The sequence below is a fragment of the Rissa tridactyla genome, chromosome 9 (assembly GCF_028500815.1).
Source record: "Rissa tridactyla isolate bRisTri1 chromosome 9, bRisTri1.patW.cur.20221130, whole genome shotgun sequence".
Lineage (NCBI taxonomy): Eukaryota > Metazoa > Chordata > Aves > Charadriiformes > Laridae > Rissa > Rissa tridactyla.
The window spans coordinates 1199777-1221094 of NC_071474.1; the positions used below are offsets into that span (position 1 = coordinate 1199777).

A 21318-nucleotide genomic window follows, 5' to 3' on the forward strand; every position below is an offset into this window, starting at 1 on the left:
TGTGAGTTGTAGTCTCCGTCAGACCAAGGTAGGCCTCCGGGGGGCCTTTATGCCGACAGCGCTGCTCGGGGTGGCTGAGCCCCCGTGGGCTACCGGGCTACATGCGGTGGCTCATCCACCCCGAGCAGCGCGGTGAAACTCCTGCGAATCCGCGCGGCCGCACGGGTTAAACACGTCCCGCGGGACTCAACGGCCCGTCCCCGCCTCTGGGCGCGACTTCGACAGCTTTGACCCCGCCCCCTCCCCGCCCTGGCCGCGCCCCCGAGGAAGTTCCCCCTGGCGGCGGCGGACGGTGGCCGGGAGGGTCCGTTTCGCGCTCTCCCATGGCGGAGCGGGAGGATGTCGCTTGTGTTGGGGCTGCTGTCGCACACGCTGAGCAGGGTGCTGTGGTACTCCGGGCTGCGTAGGGGCTGCCATGCTCCCCGGAGCCAGGCCATGGAGCAGGACAAGGCGCTCGAGGTTTACGGTGACTGTCGTGGGGCTGGTGGAGGGTTCAAGGGTCGCCTCTCTCGGGGAGGCCTGGCGTGAGGGGCTGTGGGGCGTGAGGGGACTGCGAGGGGCGGTGGGGCGAGGTTGTGAGGGGACGGGGGTCTGTGAGAGGCCGGGGGTCCTTGACGGGCCGTGGGGCGGGAGTCTGTGAGGGGCCGTAGGTCTGTGAGGGTCCCAGGGGTCGTTGATGCTGTGCCCTTGGTGGGGGTGAGGTGGGGGAGGCCAAGGCCTGCCCAGCCCTTGTGGGGGGCCGAGAGCCGTGTCCTGGGGTTGAGCGTGTGGGGAGTGCTCCTGCGGGGCCCCGGGGGGGACTGGAGTGAAGGTGGTTGCTCTTGGTGTGGGGCAGGAAGGGGGTATATTTGGTATATTTGATTTACTTGAGAATTGGAATCGCTGTTAGGGAGGCGGGGCGTGGACGGGTCACCCTCGGGGTGCCGGAGAAGTGTCCAGGTAAGGGTGAGGCCTTGGGGGCTCTCTGGCTTTCCCCAGCCACACCGCTGGCCTCAGGCGGTGTCTGGATGCTTCGACCTTGGGATGGAGCATGTGCCTTGGTCACTGTTAGGATCCTGAGTGAGGAGTGCGCGGAGACAACTGTCTTAATGCACCGCATGACTGGTGGGTGATGCTGTGGCTTCCCAGCTCCCAGGCGTGTGGGAACGGGCTGCGCTGCTGCTGGGCTCGCTCAGCCCCTGCGCTGGGGGCAGTTACCTTAATGTTTCATCACCTTAGACAGAAGAGGAGCCACACACACCTGGAAAGGCAAGTCATTCCAGAAAGGTCAGCCAGATAGTCCAGCAGAATGGAGATTTCTGTTACTGAATGACTGGGGTTTTTGTAAAATATGGAGAGATTTCACCTCTGGAAATGCTGCATGTAGGATATTAGAGGATTCCAAAAACTTTGTCAGGCCTCAAGGCACTGTTATTTTGTAGGTAGTTCAGAGTAGGGTGAAGATTTTGTGTAGCACCGTACACAGTTTTATCTAAGAAGATGTCCTGGTTTGAGGTAAAAGAAGAAACAATGTCAAACAAACTAAATTTTAAAACTTGAGTGATTTTTAAATATAGGTACTTTAAAACATCAGTGGTTCTAAGTAATAACGAAGTGGTCCTGTTGATTTCAGTTCATCCATAGGGTTATGCTTGTGCATGATCTTTGCAGAACTAAAGCATCTGTCTATGTAAACCTTAGATTTAAAAGACCAGAGACATCCATGAAGTACTACTGAACTAAATCAACTTTAGTGTTCCTGCTTGGTGAACTAATCGATTTCTTCTTTATGTGGGCCTTTTCACATAGAAAGAGGATAAAGTTTAAAAATAGAGGAAGAAATATATCAGAAATTACAAGGAAATGTGTATGTGAAGGTACTTCTGTTGTATGTATATATGAAGTAATTTCAGTTGGACTAGGTGGTTGTTGCAGGTCCCTTCAGCTGAACTATTCTGTTCTTATGGATGAAACGCCAAAGTCATTTCAGTGAGAATACTCCTGCTTAAAATCAAGTGGAATTAGATGTTGCAGGATCAAAACCTTTTTATTTAAGTAGTCTTCCTGTTTTGATCTCAATGAAAACAGAAAGTTTGTTTGGCTAGACTTCTGTAGTTGTCTAAGGCTGTAAGAAAAAAGTGATACTAGAGACAGAACAATGGAAAAAAGGTGAAACTACTTTTTAGCAGTCTGACAAATGAGACTTTTAGTCTGTTCGCTGGAAGACATTCTAATAAAGCTAGACATTTTGTTTGCTTGTTACCATCATGGTCCTTAAGGTAATTGAGCAGACAGTTATCAGTTCTTTGGGAACACAGAACAAAGCCTTGTGGCATCTACTGTGTCTTCTAGGCTTGTAATTCAGCAGCATCACATCCTTATGATGTAGTTAGAGAAAGAGAGGCTAGGAGCTTCAGGATGATTCAAGCAACTGCCTGCTTCCCTGGAAATTAGGGAACAGGGCTCAGTTCTCTCATTCATTCCAAATTTTCTTTTCTGGTATGAGTGATGACAACTTACTTTGGACAGCAAGTGTTTCCCAGCCCTGCTGAAAGGATTACCAAGGTTTTGAGAGCAATATGAGTAGCCCTTGCAGGAAGATAAGAGGCTCTGAGAAGGTGAGGTGAGCACCAGGAGTGAAAGCTTGTACAACTGTACAGATATAAGTCTTTTCCTCCCTCCCAGGTCAGAGACTTTAGGGTATGCCTGCACGGATGGAGTCCAGACAGACATGAACTACCGTTCCTGCCTGCTGGCTGCCTGCTTCCTTCCTGCCTGGAAATAATATAGCAATATTAGTGCCATGTTGTGCTGCGCCTGCGATCCCTGCTGAGAGGCTGAGCCTGGCAGCTTCATGGCAGGAATGTGCTGAGAGCAGCTTTGCAGCTCCCAAGTGAAGAGCTGGGAGGGTCTGTCTGTACCTGAAGATAGACTGAAGTAATTTGCAGTCCTGGAGGCCGGTGTCACATTGGCTTTTGCAATACAGTTAGCGATTGTAGCAGAGCTGTTGGTAGGGCTATGCTAAAAAGAAAATCACTAGTTAGCTAAAGATATCTTCCCTTTCTTTTTTGTCACCTGTTTTTTAAACTGATCTTAACCTGTATCCCTGTAGTTAACTTTTTTTATACCAGAAATGTTCGTACCTGAACTTCCAAGGGGGAAACAACGCCGTACAAGGCAGAAGTGAGCGCGAGGTGACAGCTGGGAACTTCCTCAGTTTGGATTTCACTGTCAAAATCGGTGTCTCTTCGAGTTATGCCATGTACATGGCACAGATATGAATAGCCTAGAGATCTCATTGCCTTCTGTGCTACGTTGCTCAGCAAACACATGGAAATACAGAGACTTCTTTTTTCAGGCCTTTAGGAAATTTACTGAATTCATATACTCTCTTGTGCGTTATTTTTCAGTGTCCTATAATCAAAAATCGTAGCTTTTGAATATTACTTTAAAACCTTTTCTCTATGGAAAAGCAACAATAAATGTAATTCTATTTCATTGTATGATGAAACCTCCTTAAGCTATTCCAGAACACATTGCTTCTACAAAGGTAATACTGCTTTTCATTTTCTGTATGGGTATATTAAACTTAGTTGATCTTTACAGCTCTGTCTTTTCTGAAGAGAAGCAAAACAAACAATGCTGGGAAGATGGTTTCTAATAAAAGTACCTTTTATTAAATTCAGGAAAGCTACTTTATTGATAGCACTTGTCTTCTACTTTAGATATAATCCGTACTATCCGGGACCCGGAGAAACCTAATACTTTAGAAGAACTGGAAGTGGTAACGGAAAGCTGTGTTGAAGTGCAAGAGATAGGTGAAGATGAATATCTGGTTATCATCAGGTTTACACCAACAGTACCTCATTGCTCTTTGGCTACTCTCATTGGTAAGATTTCTGTTTCATTAAATCCGTAACAATGAACGTAAAGTTAATTAGGTTGTCTGAATAAGCTCAGTCTTTGTTAAAATTCAGTATTGCTTTGCTGGTAGTTTGACCAGGAATTTCATCTTGAGAACCCTACTAGCAATGCAAACAAACAAAAACATCCAACTGTTTTTATCAAGTTAGGGAAACTCTTCAAAGAGAAGCTCTCAAAAATCTGCTGGGAAGTGGTACAAAATTCCTTCTTTATGTTCTCCAAATTATTTTAGTAATGTTAAATTGAAAATTTGTCAGCTCTTAAATTTAAAAAAGTGTTAAAACTTTATGATTATTTCCCATATCTTTCCCTTACCTTATGGGCTGTTCTCCATTCCCGCACATGTACAAAAAACCCCACGTGCAATCCAAGAATACAAAAAAAAAGTTCCAGACTGTTAGGAGTTTGAAAGCAACTAAGTTGAATTAGAATCTACACTGGCTTATTTTGCTTTTCTTCTGCTTTATTATTTATGGCGAGATCACATATGAAAAATCATGTCTGAGATTTCTGAAATGTTTTGTGTAAGCGTACCAAGGTTAGCAACTCTTTTCATTATATATCGATACTAAGATTTCTCAGTCTGTTTCAAAGATGTAAGGGAAAATAGGTATTTAGTGAAGAAGTACGTGTATTTATGCCCAAATAAATCTCTGCAGCTTTATGTAGAAAGTGAAGTATAGATAGTAAAACATTAGCATGCCAAACAGTAATAATTTATTTATAGTTTGACCCTGTTAGGAATGTCAGTGGGTTAAGGCTCAGACCTGAGGATCAATGATATACATGTCAAATCTTGAACTTCGTGCTAATCGTGTTTTCAGAACTTAAATGTCAGACAGGTCTTTGATGTCTGTTTGATTGTGCAGTCCTTATCGGTATTATGTGACCTCTGAAGCACAGTTCCTCGTGCTGTTACAGGAAGGGGTTATGGTAACTGGTTTAAATAGTTGGGTAGTATATGTAAGAATGTAGGCAGTAAACAGGGTTTTTTTTCCCAAACTTCCTTATCTGTACAGAGTTCTCTAAGCTGGTAGTTCTTTTGGGGAATATTTTCTATTGCTGTTGCCCCTGGCTCAGCCTGAGGACAAACTGGGGCTGCGGGATGGCTTTGTGTAGCTCATGGCAAAGGTGGGCCTTGTGGGGAAGCTGTAATGGATGAGTGGTGGGGGTGTCCCCAAACTTGGGTCTGGTTCCCAAAGGCGAACCACAGCACTCCTGCTCAGTCCGTACCTTAGACAGTAAAAAGTGAAGTTAAGAGCTTCAGTTGCCCCCAAGTCATTGCAGGCTTGTGGTCTTCAAGCAATTTATGTTGAATTTTTTTTAACAAATGTACGGATGCAGCCACAATGACAGCCGGGAAGCTGTATCAGAATTATAGAGGAAAGCTGGAAATGGAGGAATTAGGCTGTATTTAGTGTTTCTAGGAGGTGTTTAGAGACCAGAGACCTCCTAAACTTGTAAGGCAGGTATGAGCTTAACTGAGAAGCTACATCCAAAGAGTCAAACCACAAGTTATTTAGTCTCCTCTGTGGCGTGTGCTGCTCAGAATACAAAAGGAGAAGGTTTTCCATTATACTGGTGTTTGTTGATTGTTAAATATGGATTTTCTGAAAATGTACCCCAAACCTTGAATTTTACAAGAAAATCTCTTATCTTTTTTGTTTGAACAGGCCTTTGTTTAAGAATAAAACTTCAGAGATGTTTGCCTTTTAGACATAAGGTAAAGTGTCTGCTCTGGAACTTGCTTTAAACTGCATGAATATATGCCAGGGTCTCTTTATAAGAGCGTATGCTGCAGGATCAAGTAATGTGCAAGCTGTGATTAAGGATGGGGTCTTTTTAAAGCTTGTCACTTGCCTGTGGAGGGAGTGAATGTTGCAGTACAGTGTAGCACCTGAAGGGATCTGTGAATAACTGGAGTGTAAGAAACTAAATAGGAAACGGGGGGTTAATATATCCTTAAAGGAAGCCGTTTGGGTCTTAGCAGGAACTAAGAGTGGACCCTTAATGACAAACATAGTCTTTATAGACCTTTAGAAACCTGCCTGAAATAATTTAAAGTATATATTCATTAGCTTAGGATTTCTGGTATTGATTTTTTGTTGTGTTGTTTTTACAGTTGTTAGCTTCATCTTTCCAATTAAACAGTGTAAAGTGAGACTTGCATTTCTAGAAAATTAGGTAGACAGAGATTTGTTATGCTGGACACGTGGTAACGAATGGGTTCAGCTTCAGGGAGAGAAGATGAAAGGCGTAGGATTTGTTTACTTGGTTTTCCTTCGGTACATCAGTTTTATGAGATCTCCTTGCAGTTTAGCGTGTGAGTGGGTTTTGTTGTTTTCCAGGCCTGTTAAATGCAGCAAGGTCATTTAGGCCTGATTCTAGTCTTTTAATCTGTTCCTATGCAGGAAATAGATACTGCATTACACTACCATTTTCAAACAGAATATTTGTGTTTCTCATCATTGAGCAAAACTGATTAGGAATCTCTTCCCAAGGATGTGTTTTTTCAAGAGTGCTCAGCTTGTGAAAGTGACACGTGCAATTCTGGTGGCTTTTAAACAAATTGTTCCTCATTTGTGGCCTGCAGAGAACTTGTTGGGAAAGTAGTGCCAGTTCTCCACTCTTTTTCCAGTAGCCTAACTGCAATGACTTTTTCACCAGAGCAGTTGATCTGACTGAGGAATGAGTGCCTCCACAATTTTGAAGACCGATTATTGGAGCCTCTCTGAATTGGGGGAGGAGATGGTCTTGCGGTTGTGTTGCAGTGACGTCTAAGATCAGCTCTTTTCATTGTCTGTGAACATTTTTAAAAGTATGAATTACATGCATTGTATGTGTATTGTACAATTTTTGTTCTTCCGGTAATGTGTACATTTAAGTGTTAAGGTATGCATCTAACATTATCCATCTCTCCTCTAGCTGGAAATCTACATATCTGAAGGTACACATTCCACTGAAGAAGACAGTAAGTAGAGCTTATGAACGAGTGAGTGCGGCTTTAGCCTGTGTGTTTGTGTTCTTTTGAGATGTCCTTTTCGGAAATGAATACACTGTTAAAGCTTTAAAATGAACCTCGTAGTTGGGGCTGTTTGAAGAGCTGTATTGGTACTGTGAACGTGTGCTGCTTCTTGTTGGGTTGGTCTTTTTTTAAACAAACCAACCCCACAGCTCTTGTGGGTGTTGAGTTGGGTTTATAACAAAAGACGTTGCTACTGTGTTGCTGGATAACTTAACACGAAGAACTTCCCGACTGGCTGATCTCGCTATCTTAACATCATCATTACAAAAACATAAGTTTCTCAGTCAATGTTTAAAATAAAAGTTTCAGGACATCGAAGTTCTTTCAAAGGTATAGCCAATCACTGTCTTAAACAGCTGTTAAAGCCTTTGTCCTCGGCTTTTTTGTCCTTAAGCATTAGATATCTTTGTATGGGGAAAATCATTTTTTTTGATGAAATGACTAGAAATTGAACCTGGAGAACTAGGACTACTAATTTGTCACGAATTTCACATTTGATTTTGAGACACGTGATTAGAGCACCTTACATTCTTTTCCTAAGCTAGAAAAGTAACAAAAATGCTTGATTTCTGATTAAAAAAAGCTGGCATGATGTCCTGTTACTCTACAGCAGCATTTTCTCAGTCTTTGAGCTGGCCGTTCACTAGCTTTGGAAAATCATCACCGCAGTATGATAGCGAGCATTTGTCACGTTGCTGATGCAGTAGGTGTAACGTACCACTGGAAACTGCTGCTGACGTTACCTTTCGTGTCATGTTTTGCAGTCAACAAACAAATCAATGACAAAGAGAGAGTAGCAGCTGCGATGGAGAATCCAAACTTGCGGGAAATCGTGGAGCAGTGCGTTACAGAGCCTGACTAGTAGCTATAATACCCACAGAGTATTTGATACATTTCTTAAACTATTTTTGTTTAAAAGAAAAAAGAAAATAATAATAATCAAGGCCTTGAGTTTAATACTTGAGTTCTTTTTATCTTCCACATGTTTTTTAAGAGAAATTGTTTATAAGATAGATTTAAATTATGATGAATTAGTCTCTAAAATAACGTGAAGTGTATAGTGTTAAGAGTTTGTAATTTCTGGTGTCCAGAGAAATATTTTATGATTAAAACCAAAACAACCCATATGTATTGCCTTCTGATAGACATTGTGATATAAATTCAGTTTTGCAAGTTAAATTTCTACATTCTTTCAATCACTGCACTGTAAAAATAAAACAGATTCTTATACTGAAATGCTGCTTTCTGAGTTCAGAAATTTTCATTGTTTTTTCTTCCTTTTAAGCTTAGGTTTAGATTTCTGTTAGAGAAGGACACATTTAATTCAACTTCGTTGTTGATAAACACATTAAAGCTGAAATAAATTCAGAAAAAGAATTAGGAGCAAAGAGACTGGACTAGAACAAGGTATATTCTTACTGGGACACTATTCCTGCTAAATGTTTGCTTTTTTTCTCTGTAAGTATGTGTTTCTGATTCTGCAGGTTTTCCTTTATAATTATCCTGGGGTGAAATTTTCCTATGGACAAGACCTTGCCAGTTTGATGCTGCGTTTTGTTGGGGCTCACCTGCAGCGTGGAGGGTGAGAGGCTCCCGCAGCCCTTCATCACTGTGGTTCCCGCTGTCCTGTCTCTGTTGCTGCTCCCTCACCCAGAGAATCCTGTCTGGGGTGTCCGTGACGTTGCCAGCTCCACACGTGTGCTCGCTGGAGAGGTTCCCTAGGCTTCCTTTCCATTGCAGCTGGGGATTTGACTGTGGATTTACCTTTCCCTGAAGAACTAGGCAGATATTTCTGTCTCAGCTGGCCTTCTCCCAGGGAGGGCCCCAGTGGTTAATGTACGTGGGGGGGAGAGGCTGCTGCCACCCCTCATGTCCCATGGCACCTGACACACCGTTTGTGTTATCTGGTCAATGCCTAGTTATCCCCTGCAGTGGCTCAGGAGAGACTGAGGGAGCCGTTCCTCTGTGAAATAGTGATTGCTCTAGTGGGCTTGTGTTTGGTTAAACGGGGAGAAATCCTTGGAGTTCAGTGCAAACATCTGTTGAGATTTCAGGGATTTGTAACCATTTTAATAATAAGCCACGTAAAGCTTTCCTGAAGGCATGCAACGGTTGAGCGGACTGCGGCTAGGCCTTGTGTTATAAACAGCGGGGGAAATCTTTCCCTTTGTAAAACAGTGTACTGACACTTGTCACAGCTGTGCCAACAAGAGCTCGTCATCTCCCTGCTTCCAATGCCAAAGTTATCTTTAAAAAAAAAAAAAAAGGGGGGGGGGAAAGAACAATCCCCTTTTCCCATAAGTTACTGCACATCTGCAGAACTGTCAGTTCTAGTGCCTGTGTGGAAAACTACTTTCTTAACTCCAGTTACTCAGCTTCAATTAAATTTTACTTAAATTTCCAAAGGCTTTCTGCCCTCCAAGCTCACCCTGAATTTAGCTTGAAGGAAGAACGTATGTCCTTAAGCAGCACTTTCTACAGATGCTTCTAAAGTGTAATTAGATGTGAGCTTGCATGTGGGACACTGCTGTGTCACTACCTCAGGTGTTCAGCAGAACGTGAAGGGAATTAGCTGTTTGATGTTTGCATGGGAAACTAAAAACTTGGTACCGTTTCCAAAATAAGTAAAGAACCCATGGACCAGGTTTATTTTTAAATCCTCCTTTGGGCAAAACCTAAATTCTCTGTGTTTAGACTCCTGCTGGAACGGTCTATCATGGAGTATCCTGAAAGATGCATTTTGCAAGGTTTTCGGTTGGGTTTCTGTTGGTTGGTTGGGAGGTTTTTTTCAGCTGGGAAAAATCATTAATTGGTAACTACTTCTGTAAAATATTTTATTTTCTATGAAAAGCAGGTGGAGATATTTTCCCGTGGTAAGGTTCCCAGTTTTGCTGTGCTGTGCCATTAAAACAGAAGTATGGAACAAGAGCAATGTTTTTATTCCCCACTGATTACTCTTTAATAAGCTGCTTAGATGGTAGCCACTGCAAATTGTAGCTCAGTCAATGCGATTAGCAGTTCAGTTCAATAGAAAGGATTTGTTCGGTGTAGTTACTTGTCGTCATCAGCCTAGCACTTCAAGCACAACTCTTCCTCTGAAAATTTTTGAATTGCTAAACCACGACGTGGCGCTGGTGCTGTTCCTTGCAACTTCTGCTTTTCTTTCTTGCCCTGTCAGCCTTGCTGTCGATCCAAAACGGCTTCAAGGCAATGTCTGCAAGTCTGCACAGACTCAGTTTAAGAGAGAATAATACTTCATATAGAAGAGTCTCTATTCCCGTTTTAAAATGAAATCTAAACTGACTTTGCTTCTGTTAAGTAGAAGCAATCTGTCATATTATTTTTTTCCTTTTCAAAAGGAGAGAAACAAGCAAAGGATTCTTTAACTGTTCATGTTTTCTGGGGAGAAGGAAATGGGCAGAGCTAGAAATGGTTTGGAAGTGTTCTCCCACGAGGGGGAGCGTTTAGAAAAGATCGCGGAAGGCTTAGGTTGGAAGCGACCTTCGAAGATCCAGCCCCCTGCCATGGGCAGGGACGTGCCATGGCCTTGAGCCCCTCCAGGGATGGGGCAGCCACAGCTTCTCTGGGCAACCTGGGCCAGGGGCTCACCACCCTCACAGCCAAGAATTTCTTCCTTGTAGCTAACCTAAATCTCCCCTCTTTTAGTTTAAAACTGTTACCCTGGTCCTGAAGAGATTCTGGTAAAAAAATCTCTCTCTGTCTTTCTTATAAGCCCCCTTTACGTATGGAAAGGTCTCCCTGGAGCATTCTCCTCTTCAGGCTGAGCAACTCCAACTCCCAGCCTTTCTCCAGAGGTGTTCAGCCCTCAGATCCTGTTTATGGCCTCCTGTACTCGTGTTCCTCCTTCTTTTAATTTTCCTTTTTCTGTTCCTTAAAATCAAATCTTTTTGCCTGGAAGGGGAGCCAGGCACAGGCAGCCCCAGGGCTGTCTCCCAGCTCCTGCCCCGCTGCCGGCGCGGGGGACGGCTGAGAGTACGCGGGCTCCTGCAAGGGTGAGGGTGACCACAGCTCAAGGTTGGTATTATTTGCTGTTCGTCTTTGCTTTTTGTGGGTTGTTTAATAATGGTCCAAGATGTAAATATGTGGGGGCAAAGATAACTTTCTGTATCAGAATTCCAGGTTATACTGGTTTAAAGCTGCCGTTGGAGACTGGGGAGTTGTCCCTCAGAGCTGTCCCTCTCTGTCTGCCAATTCCACGTTTTACTTTTATTTTGCCTTTAAGCAGAAACTTTCTCAGAAAACTTTCATCCCTTGAGAAAGCGTGTTTGTTACCACCAGACGTCCCAAAATAGCACTTACATGCCTTTTTTCCCCGTGTCTCCTGCCATACCAAAACTCCCAGGTTTGACCTTTCACGCCGGTATCTGGGGTGGAGATGGGAGAGGTCGGGTCTCACGTGCCAGACTCGAGCAGAGAAGGAAAACCCTAAGCCCTCTTCTGCGGTTGTAGCAAGAGATGTATTCAAGGGTACTAAGTTTGAAGACAGATCTGGACCTGTATCACCCAAATTTTGGGGCGATTCTGCCTGGTTCAGCGTGCTGCAGGTGTCAGTTGCACTCAGAAATACATTTTAAGTATAAAAGCGAAACGCCTCTGATGTTAGGAGCTGTTTGGATGTGAGAGTCTCCTCTTTGGGTGGCTTTGAGGAAATCTCTGGCAAAGCCACTTGCGTCAAAGTGCTGGTGGTTGATGACAAATTTTGAGTAGTTACTCTAAGCAAGCCTTTTTTTATCTTTCTGATATTTTAAAGCATTATTTAAAAATGTTACTGGGCCAAGGAATGTAAATGTAACTGTTTGCTTCGGTTGGTATTTATTAGATGAGAACGTTTCTTGTCCTGGGTGGATTTTCATGAAAATACTTCCCTAAGCATCGTATGAAGATGGCATTTAAAATTAACTGAGAAATCAAATGATGTCCTGCTGTAGCAGGCCTGTAAACCGAATGGATTTTATTTTCCACCTGATAATTTTTTTTTTTTTTAAAGCAAGAAAGTTAATATTTTTGTAGCGCAATACAGCGTTTTCATGACATTTCCATGAGCTGTGGCAGTTTCTGACGGCTCTACTCCCACACAGAAAGCACGAAGAGAAAAATAAAGAGAAATCTTGTTTTGATTCAATGTTCCTTATGTCAGGCAAGGGTGTGCTCACGCCTTTGCTGTGTAAGGAGAGACGCTGCTGGGTGGGATTCGCAGAAGGAAGGGAACAGGCAACACTTTTCAGCTGCTTTACACCGGAATGAACGTAGAATCTGGGGCTGTCCGCTTCCCCTGAGCCCCTGGAAAATAGTTGCAGGAGGGAAATAGCTCTAATGTAATGGTTTTACCCAGTCCCGTAAGCACCTAAATGATCCAGGCAAGGGAAATGGAGTCTCGGAGTCGGATGGAGAGCCAGGAAGGCATCGCTTGGCGTCGGAGGCCGTCATGGTTAGGTTCTGGGAAGGGATTGATGGCAGCCCTGAAAGCTGCAACTGCTTTTCCTGCTCCCTACTCAATTTTGCCATGGTCCAGAGGCAGCTGTGTGCCAGATCAGTTTCCATTTGAACAGTACGTCCCACAGGACGCCGCTGCGGAGCCAGGGTTCAAGGGGAGAAGGCCCGTGTGCGGGAGGGAGGGCTCTGCCCGTGCCCGTGCCGTTTGCTCGTGGAACGGCTGGTGCCCGTTGTGTGCTTAACGCCCACCGACCTCGAGCAAAGGCCCCCGCGGAATTCAGCAGGCTCCGGGAGGTAATTTCTGCTCAAATTACACTAGCTCTCTTCCAATTCAAATGTAAGTGTATCCTTCAAAACACCATGGGAAAGACCCGAAATACCCTGGGAAAAGGAAAAGGCTTTTCTGGGGAAGGAAAATGGCGATGGTTCGGTTTATTTCTCTAGAAATTTAATCCCAAGAGGGTTATCTTATTCCATTTCCTGATCCAGTATGAAAATGCTCCAAGTCGTGCTTTCTCAACCCGTTTCAAATCACCTTTAATCGAAATAAACAGCTTCTGGATTGGAATAAGAGAAGCGGAGTGAGATCTGCGCACAAAAGGCCGAGGGCAGCAGGTGACTTTGCTGTTCTCCGTCTCTCTGAAGGCACTTGGAACCCCTCGGTAGCCCCCAGCCCCCACGCTGCTGGGGCCAGAGGTGGCTGAAATAGTTTTAAACGCCAATATGGGACTTCAAAGCGTTATTTCTCCAGCAGCAGTGCTGGTTTCAGCTGCTTCGGACATCCTCGAAGTCTTAGAGCTTCCTGGAGGGATGGATTTGGTTTCCAAGAGTTTCGCATAAAAGCGGGAACCAGCTTGTGCTTCAGTCCCAGTCGCTAACTTCTGCTTGGGCGCGGCCACGGACGGAGCTTGTGAGCCCTTTTTTTTTAAAAACAGCTTTACTTCTGCGGGAGGACAGGACTCCGGCCCGGAGGAGTCGTCAGCTCCGAGCGCCAGTGGGTTTTGAAGCGTTATACCCGGGAGTTTGTTGGTGTTAGTGACACCCAGCTGAAGTGCAAAGCGGGACCCCTGCACCTTGTTTCGCTTCCTGAGAGGCCTGGGTCTATTTCGAATTACTAAAATGGGTTTTTCCGGGTTATGTTTTGCTCGATAGATGATCAAAAGATGCAGTTTTCTCGAAATACCCTATAGCTGAGGTCTAACCAGGCCAGCAAATGGAGCTGTGGCAAAACATCGTTTCAATGATAGAATGTAATTTTTGGGAACAGCTTTGCTGTGTGCCCACGGGGTCTCACCGCTCGCCAGCACAGACTGGTGTCACTGAGAGTGCTCGTGTCGCCGTCAGGGAGGTACCGGGGACAGGCCGAATGAAGGGACGTGGGCAAGAGCTTCTGGTGCTGCAGAAGGTGGAGCAGTGAGTTGTTCTAACCAAGGCTTTAGCGAACATTTGATTAAGTCATGAATTTGCAGTGGCCCAAAATGAGAAACCCCCGTACAGAGAGAATGGGAGAGGATGCGGGCAGGGGTTGCCCCTGTGCCTATCAGACCTGGAAGGACTCTATCCGTGTCAGAAAAAAGCAATTCAGGAAAAGCAAACTTGGTTTTTTAACTTAGAACTAGATTTAAGGCACCTCCTTCCACTTCTGTCTCTCACGGGATTAAAACCCCATCCCTGCATGGGGTGTATGCGACTGCCCAGGCAGCGCGTCGGGGTTCCTGCGGTGTGTGGGGAGGGTAAGCGTGCATCGCGGCGGCGGCACGGCGGGGCACGCGTCCTGCTTTGGGACTTTACCGTTTTGAAGAGGTTACTGCAGGCAGATAAATCCCCCGCGGGGATGTGTTCAATGAACCTGCGAGGGCGAGCTCACATTATCTGTCAGCTGTGCTCCTGGAACTTGTGGTTTCTTGCTTTCCAGCGAGGGGGCTGATGTTTTCTTTTCAGAATGAAGATATCTGCTGGGAGCAATGAGGTTTTGTGAAATACTGTGACCGTGAGATACGCAGCTCCTCGCCTGGGACGGGCTGCCCGGTGACGCGCTGGGTGCCTGCTGCCTGTGCGCCGCCGCGGGGTCGGCAGGATTTGGGGGTTCAGCTCTTCCTCTGAGATGCCTGCTTAAAACCCCCAGACCATAAAGACAGCTTCTATTCTAGATTAGATTTAAAAAAAAAAACAATATGGAAAGCAAACTCCTTTGCAAAATAAAACAAAGTTCATCGTTCTTTGCTGAAATAGCCCGTTTCTGCCTTTTACATCTTGCAGCAGCTCCAGAGCTGCTGCACTTTTCAGCAATTCCCTGTTAAATTGGGGTTGGGAGCTTGTTCGTCCCCATTGCTGCTGCCCTGCAGACCGGGGCGGGCAGAGGCTTTGCTGTGCTCCCACCACAGGGTCTCGGGGTCACCGCCGCGGTGAAGCCATTACTGTGTGGTGGCAGAGAAACAGGCAGCGAGCAGGGCCCGGCGGCTGCGGCTGAGTGGAGGAACGGGAGAAGGAGGGTTGTATCGGGCGGGATTTTAGGTGCCTGAGGACCATACGATGTTTCTCCAAACCTGGGAAGACAGGCACGTGTCACCTGCCCTCACTTGCTATCACCAACTAATAAAATTGTCCCTTCATATTATTAATATTTCACATTTACAATAAGGAGAAAGAACTGCAGAGGGCACCAGCAAGCCACAGGGCGATGTTACAACCCGTAACTGTCTGCTGGGTGAGGAGCATCCCTGCCCTGGGCTCCCGCTGCTCCTCTCGCTCTGATGCTCTCCCCAGTCCCCAGCCGGGCTGTCCTGCTCCCGGGCAGCGCTCGGGCACCAGCCTGGTGCCTCGTGTCCTTGGAGAGCCATCTGCCACCGGGCTGGTGCCTTGTGTCCTTGGAAAGCTGCCCGGGTGTTTGCTGGAGGAGCCATGGACGAGCTGGGAAGCGGAGGAGCCAAGGGTGGCCGAGGTCTGGTCTGAGCTGCCATGGTTTCCGTAGGGTTTTGGCCCTCCCCACCGGCGCCGTGACAGAGAAGCCATGCGTCCTGGCAGGAGTGCAGGCACCCGGGGTAAAACCTCTGCCAGAGGCTCAGAGGGAATCCAGGGGATGTCTGCAGGGGTGTGAAAGGAAGGAGGGAGCGCAGCAGCCCCCACACCAGGCGAGGAGCCGTGGGGGTCTCAGCCGGGACAGATGCTCACACGGCCCCTTTGTCCCCGTCAGCTCACCCTGCCCGGCAGCGCGGGAGCATCCCCAGCCCAGGGATGGCTCCTGCCCCGTGGGAGCCTCAAACCACCACGTAGGCACAGATGCCGGCCATTCCGCATCTCCAGTTCCTCTAGAAAGAGCCAAAAGTCATCCCTTCGCCCCTCTGATAGGCTCCCGTTGCATGCAAAGGGATTTACAGCAGCTTCTGTTGTTCCAGGCAGGACATAACGGATCTGAAATCGTGTTCCCCATGCCGGATCACCGGGCTGGAAGCCCTTGCAAGCGAGGTGTGAGCTGAGGCGAAGGGAGCGTTTGCCTCCCCTCTCGCTGCTCGCACCCGGGAGGTCTCGCCCCTGCCCTGATGGCAGCAGGGCTGCAGAAACGCATCGTGGGGCTCGCCTGCAAACGTTAAATGGGGGTGTAAGGGTTAGTCACTACAGAGCAGTTGCATATAGAGATAGATCTGGTTTTAGCATATAGATATTTCTAAATATTTACATCCAGATCAGCAACTGAGGGTCCCAGGGAGGCGAGTGGAGGCTGCCTTAGCTCTGACTTGGGCCGTGCAGGTCCTCCCTATCTCTCTTCACCCTTCGACACATGCGTGAGACAGCTTTCCCTAATTTCTTCACAAAAGTGATCACTCTGGGTGAGCAGAGCATGCCATGCCAGGCCTTGGTACCGGCTGTGTGGACGAGGAATGAGCTCGTTTCTCTCCCTTTGCCTTCCTCCCCCCGTTCTCTGCTGCTTTGCTTTCCGCTGGGGATGTCCCCCTGCCCACGGGCAGCCCCGCGGTGGCCATCACCTGCTGGAGCACTTGGTGGTGCTACCGGGGCTCGGCACCCCATGGCGGTCGGCCGACGGCTGTTCTCCTGGCTGAGCTCAGCACCCTGAGCAGCTGACAGCCATCGGCCGCCATATAAAAGCCAAAAAAAAAGATAAAACAGCTAAATTCTTCAAATCCTTCTCTTGCCATCTTGCCTTAGCTTTTCTGACCCTTGAGGCTGTGCTTGTGAAACCTCGCTCTGTAGCACAAGGCCTAGTGGTTTTAAGAATTTAAGGACAAGAGAAACTAAAAACATCTCTTATTCGTAGCTGAAGAGGCATGGATGGGTGTTGTGAGCTATTCCTGGTCTGTCCGGACTTCGCTGGCTCCTGACGAAGGGCTGATGACCCCTCTGGCTCTTTGGGGATTAAAATACTCCAGCTGAGGTCATCTGGTCAGGACAGAAGCACTTGGGTAAGATTTGAGAGCTGCAAAACACAGGTGCTCTGACAGGGTGACCCAAATGCTTCTTGAGATGCGGAAGCGTTTTAAGTGTTATTGTTAATAAGAGACACAAACAACCTCCTCCATAAGATGCCTGCTGCTTCCCAATTAACGAGCGCTCAGTTCCTTCCTGTCTCCAGCTCTGGAAATGTCTGGAGGTGACCAGGGGAGGCACAAGGTCCGATTTCTAATCTGAAGCAAAAAGCCTCTGGCTCCTCTGAGAGAGGCATTCAGGAGATTCCCCATGAATAAATAGAAGCAACAGCAGAACATGAGCTACAGGTTGCTGCCCTAACACCTTCCTTGCGCGGGTTGTCCGTCAATGCTGCAATCAGGAGGGGTCTCAAAGTGTTTGTGAGCACCATCCTGCTGCTGATTGCCAGGACGCTGCTGCCGGTCACCCATCTCCAGATCACCCATCTCCAGATCACCCATCTCCCGGTCGCCCAGCCAAGGTGGCTCTTTAAAATACTCCCATTCCTTACTTTTCCCTGGAAAAAGGAACCCTGCAGGACAGCCCTGCCCAGCCCCTGGGCAATCCCAGCCGGGCGGTGGCTGTGGGGCTGGGGAGTGCCCAGCGCTTCTTCCCATCATCAGCAACGCCGATGCCACCGTTGGGCGCCTGCCGTGTCCCTGCAGCCTCTCCCCGCCACCCAGGCTGAAGCCACCAGGCTTGTTGGTGTGTCCCCAGAGCTTTGGTTTCAGCAGGTCCACGTCTTTGGTTTTCCAGGTCTTCCCTGGCTTGGGGAAGCCTCCCGGCGGAGCTGGCTGAGCTCCGCACGAGTTTCCGCCGATGAACAACTGCGAGCTGCAGTTCAGTTCAACCAAGCTGTGCTGACGGACAAGACCTCGGGCTCGGCTTCCTTCAGAAGGCCTCATTATTTCATTTGCATCTGATAGCTCTGCTTGGCGCTTGCCTTTCCAAATCTCCCCTGTCCCACACGGGGACAAGCCTTGCCCAAAGAGCCCAAAACACAGGGGCAGGTAACGAGGCAGACTTCGCAGCTGCAGGGCAGGGTCTCGGCTCTGAGCACCCTCCTTTCGCCTTCCCCTGGTTTAACACCACCGGCCCCGGTCTCCTTTTATAGTCACAAGCCTTCTTCACAAATTTCCCGCTGGAGCCTAGCCCAGTTCTTTCCCACATTCTTCGTTGCCCACTAAAAGGGAGCTCTCACGTCTTGCAAAACTTTTTCCTAAATCACGCCTGACGTCTGTCTCCAGAAACTGGGCTGGATCCAGCTCCCCTGACGGACACGGTGCGGAGATGGCCAATTTAATCCTACCACCGACAAGGTGGGGGTGAGAAAAGGCTACTCAGAAGCCACTGGGTGGAGGTGGGAGAAGAGGTGGGGACCCTGAGCACGGCCAGCCTCGACGGTGTCTTCTTGTCAAGGGTTTGCATGGCTGACCTGCAGCACAATCGGAGGTTTATAAATAAAAGCACAAACTGAAAGTCTGCAGAGAAACAGAAAATATTTCGGGGAGGTTTCATATTTACAATTGGTCCTGAAAAAAACTAGGCAAAGTCCTTTGGAAGTTCAGTTTCAGGGCCGTCAGGAGGGAGCCGCAGCTGCAGGCCGGAATCCAGCAAAATCTGGGAGGAAAGGTCCTCCATTGAAGTCAGTGTTTCTGCAATGAAAACAGACAACTGACCAGGTTTAAATATTACTCTGAAGGAGCAAGCGGCCTGGCCAAGGGGGTTCGTTCACCCTTCATTTGCACCAAACTTAAATTGTCTTCTGGTTTGGCCCGAGCCACCCGTATCGTCCCCGTGCATCCCTGGGCTCAAACAGCCGCCGGCGACCAAACCACACCTGAGCAGAGCATCTGGAACCCGCACTTGAGGGTCGATTGGCTCCAGAATCAGACTATTTTTTAAATTAACTTCATCATCAGTTTCTCGAGAATGAAGCCTGTGCAACGCGAGGGCTTTCCCTTGTTCCAAATCCGCCTTCTGTGGATTTATCATCTGTTCGTCCGAAAAACGGCAAGTGAAGCCTGTGAGCAATTCTTTCCCTGTTCGGTAATTACCAGCTGGCGATCACAATAGATTTCAGGAAACTTAGCTGAAATCCTTTTTTAAAAACATATTGTTTGTTCTGTTTCCTCTGTGGAAAATAAAGGAAAAAACTCCTCAGGAGCATCTGTCAGAGCTTGGTGCTGGGCGTACAGGGTCAGGGTCACGAGGAGCCCTGGGGGCGCGGGAAAAGCCGCGGGCGAAGGGGGCTGGGATGGCCCACCTCTGCGTTTACTTACTAAACAACTCAGCCCGGCTTCCGAGGCAGCCTGGGCATTGGATCGCTTTGGGAGCAGGTGGAAAGGATAAATCTGCAATCCAGAAGCTGAGTGCAACCTCCTAGGAAACTTTGGAAACGGGGTTTCTAGTGATTGTGAAGCTTTATTTGCCTAAATTTCCGGTTTTAACTTTCTATATTTGGGTTGTGTTGGGTTTTATCTTTTTAGACTTTTCCCGTTATTCAGAATTTTGTCTTCCCTTTCCCCTCAGCTCTTCCCTCCTTCATGAGCTGCTGAAACGCCTGGGGTTGGGGATCTAAAGTGGCAGAGAAGTGGCTGCCCCGGGACCAAGAGCAGCCTGGAGAGCCCTGCCAGGGATGCTCTCAGTTTTCCTCGGGCACTGCCAGGGCCCCTGAGTTCAGGACCCCCTGCAGCACCTGCACCCGGGATTTGCTCATCCCACGGGAACCATTTTAAGACAGAACTTCCCAACTTTTGTCCAAAGAGCCATGGCTGCTGGGGGGGGAGCAGGATCCCTCCCGGTTCCTCCTACCTCTCCTTTCCGAAGTCCCTGGGGATGAAGCCATTTGAATGGGAGGGACAGGTTTTTTCCAACTCCAGCGCAGCGGAACCAAAGATTTGGCTCCCGGGAAAAGGGCATTTAGAGTCTTTTCCCAGCTCAGCGGTACGGAGGGGAGCGAAGGCAGAGGCCAGAGGCGTTCGCGTGCAAAGGCCAAGCAGGGAGGTGCAGGACAGCAGTAAATTATCCGCCTGCTGCTGCTGGTTGAGCCACTTATTGGCCTTGAAAATGCTCTTAAACATAAAAATAGATTCTACGTCTGCCTTTTATCAAATAAAAGGAACTATTCCTACTGACAAATCAGCTCGTTGCAGCCTGGGGCTAGAAAGCAGGGGACAAAGGGCAGCTCTGTGCTGCAGATCGTATCGCGTGGTGTTGCCCAAAGCAGTTAGTTTCCTCCTCCATCCTCAACATCCCGGTGATTTCCGCTCTTTTTCGGCTGCAGCCCCTGGTCCCCCCGCTCCAGCGCTGCGGCAAGTGGAGCCCAGGGACCCTTCGGCTGCTCAAGCCGACTCCCTACACCACACAGGTGCTTTCCCAATTCCCCGTCCTAGCAGCAGGGTCTTGCTGAATATATACCTGTATATGTGTGTATCTGTGGATCCGTACAGGTGTACGTGCAGGGACAGGGGCCAGCAGGTCTCAGTCAGCCTGAGCCGCCTGCAGAGGAAGGCACAGCGTATGCCACGCACGCAAAAAAGCCTTCCATGACAAAAGAATTTAAGAACAGCTCATTTGAAAGAGGAGACGCAGCCCCAGTATCGGTTGCTGTTGTAATTAAGCTTGCCTAGATTTGTATAAATGTGTGTTCCTGCCTTAAAAACCAGCCCACAGCTCCCATTAGCCCAGTGCAGGTGTCCAGCCGCTGCTGGGAGGCGACCAGGCTGCAAGGACGAAATTCCCTGTAGCCTCCGACGGCTTAGCGGGGAAACCAAATGTTTTTCAAACAGGCCAAGTAAAACCGAGCGGCCAAAGGTCAGAGGGACTTCGACCCCCCCATTGCTACGGCTCACAATGAGCGGGAATCCCCCCCTTTACTGTGCGCCAAATGAAGCATGTGAGTTCTGCAGCGTCAGTCTCCAACGGGGTCTTTCTGAAGTAATGAACCAAAAGTACCTTAGAATGACAAAGTGAACGCGTCCTGGTCACCAGCATCCTGTACCTCCAATGAAACGCATGACGGAGGGCTTTTCTCCCGTCGGCGCTGGGCACAGCCAGGGCTCTTCGGGAGGCTCCGCCGGGGTCTCCGGTCAAACACACGCGTGTTCTTGGTGCGTCACCGGAGGGACCCAGCGGCGGTGGTGGGATTCCTTCCGTTCTGCCGGGGCCTGGCTGAAGGACAGTGGCCGTGGAGCTCGGGGACCTCTGCGGTGGGGGGCTGACGTATTCCTGCGTTTCTCTTTCATACTCTTAATTGACCTAGCAAAAAGGAAAAATTTGATTTCCTGGCACAACATCCTTGGATACCCCAGGGAAAAGCATCTATTTCAAACATCTTTTGATTTGTAATTACTTTCCTGCTTTCCTCTGCACACTGCTGCAGCAGTTATTTCTCAAGTAACATCCTTCTTGTGTTGACACATTAATAAAAGCCTCTTTAAAAGAAGAAAAAAAAGGCTTTTCTGGTTAGTTCCTTGGTTACAAGGAGCAAGTAGAACCCAGGGACGCTACCA

At 47.8% G+C, this 21318-nt stretch overlaps 1 protein-coding gene across 2 annotated transcripts; it reads left to right on the plus strand.

The window, feature by feature from the left end:
* Positions 1–34: 34 nt before the first annotated feature.
* CIAO2A (cytosolic iron-sulfur assembly component 2A) lies at positions 35–8164 on the plus strand. 2 transcript variants are annotated; one of them, XM_054215548.1, is made up of 5 exons: positions 35–466; positions 3705–3869; positions 5577–5626; positions 6829–6874; positions 7693–8164. In XM_054215548.1, exons 1-5 carry the CDS (start codon positions 340–342, stop codon positions 7788–7790), a joined length of 486 nt encoding a protein of 161 aa, XP_054071523.1. In that variant the 5' UTR covers positions 35–339; the 3' UTR covers positions 7791–8164. The 2 variants fall into 2 exon arrangements, with proteins under 2 accessions (XP_054071523.1, XP_054071524.1); XM_054215549.1 differs by lacking the exon at positions 5577–5626.
* Positions 8165–21318: the final 13154 nt, after the last annotated feature.

Coding starts and splice junctions, on each gene's coding strand:
- CIAO2A (XM_054215548.1), top strand. CDS start 340: ATGTCGCTTGTGTTGGGGCTGCTGTCGCACACGCTGAGCAGGGTGCTG. Junction 3,870..5,576: donor CTCTTTGGCTACTCTCATTG/GTAAGATTTCTG, acceptor TTGTTTGAACAG/GCCTTTGTTTAAGAATAAAA. Junction 6,875..7,692: donor ACATTCCACTGAAGAAGACA/GTAAGTAGAGCT, acceptor CATGTTTTGCAG/TCAACAAACAAATCAATGAC.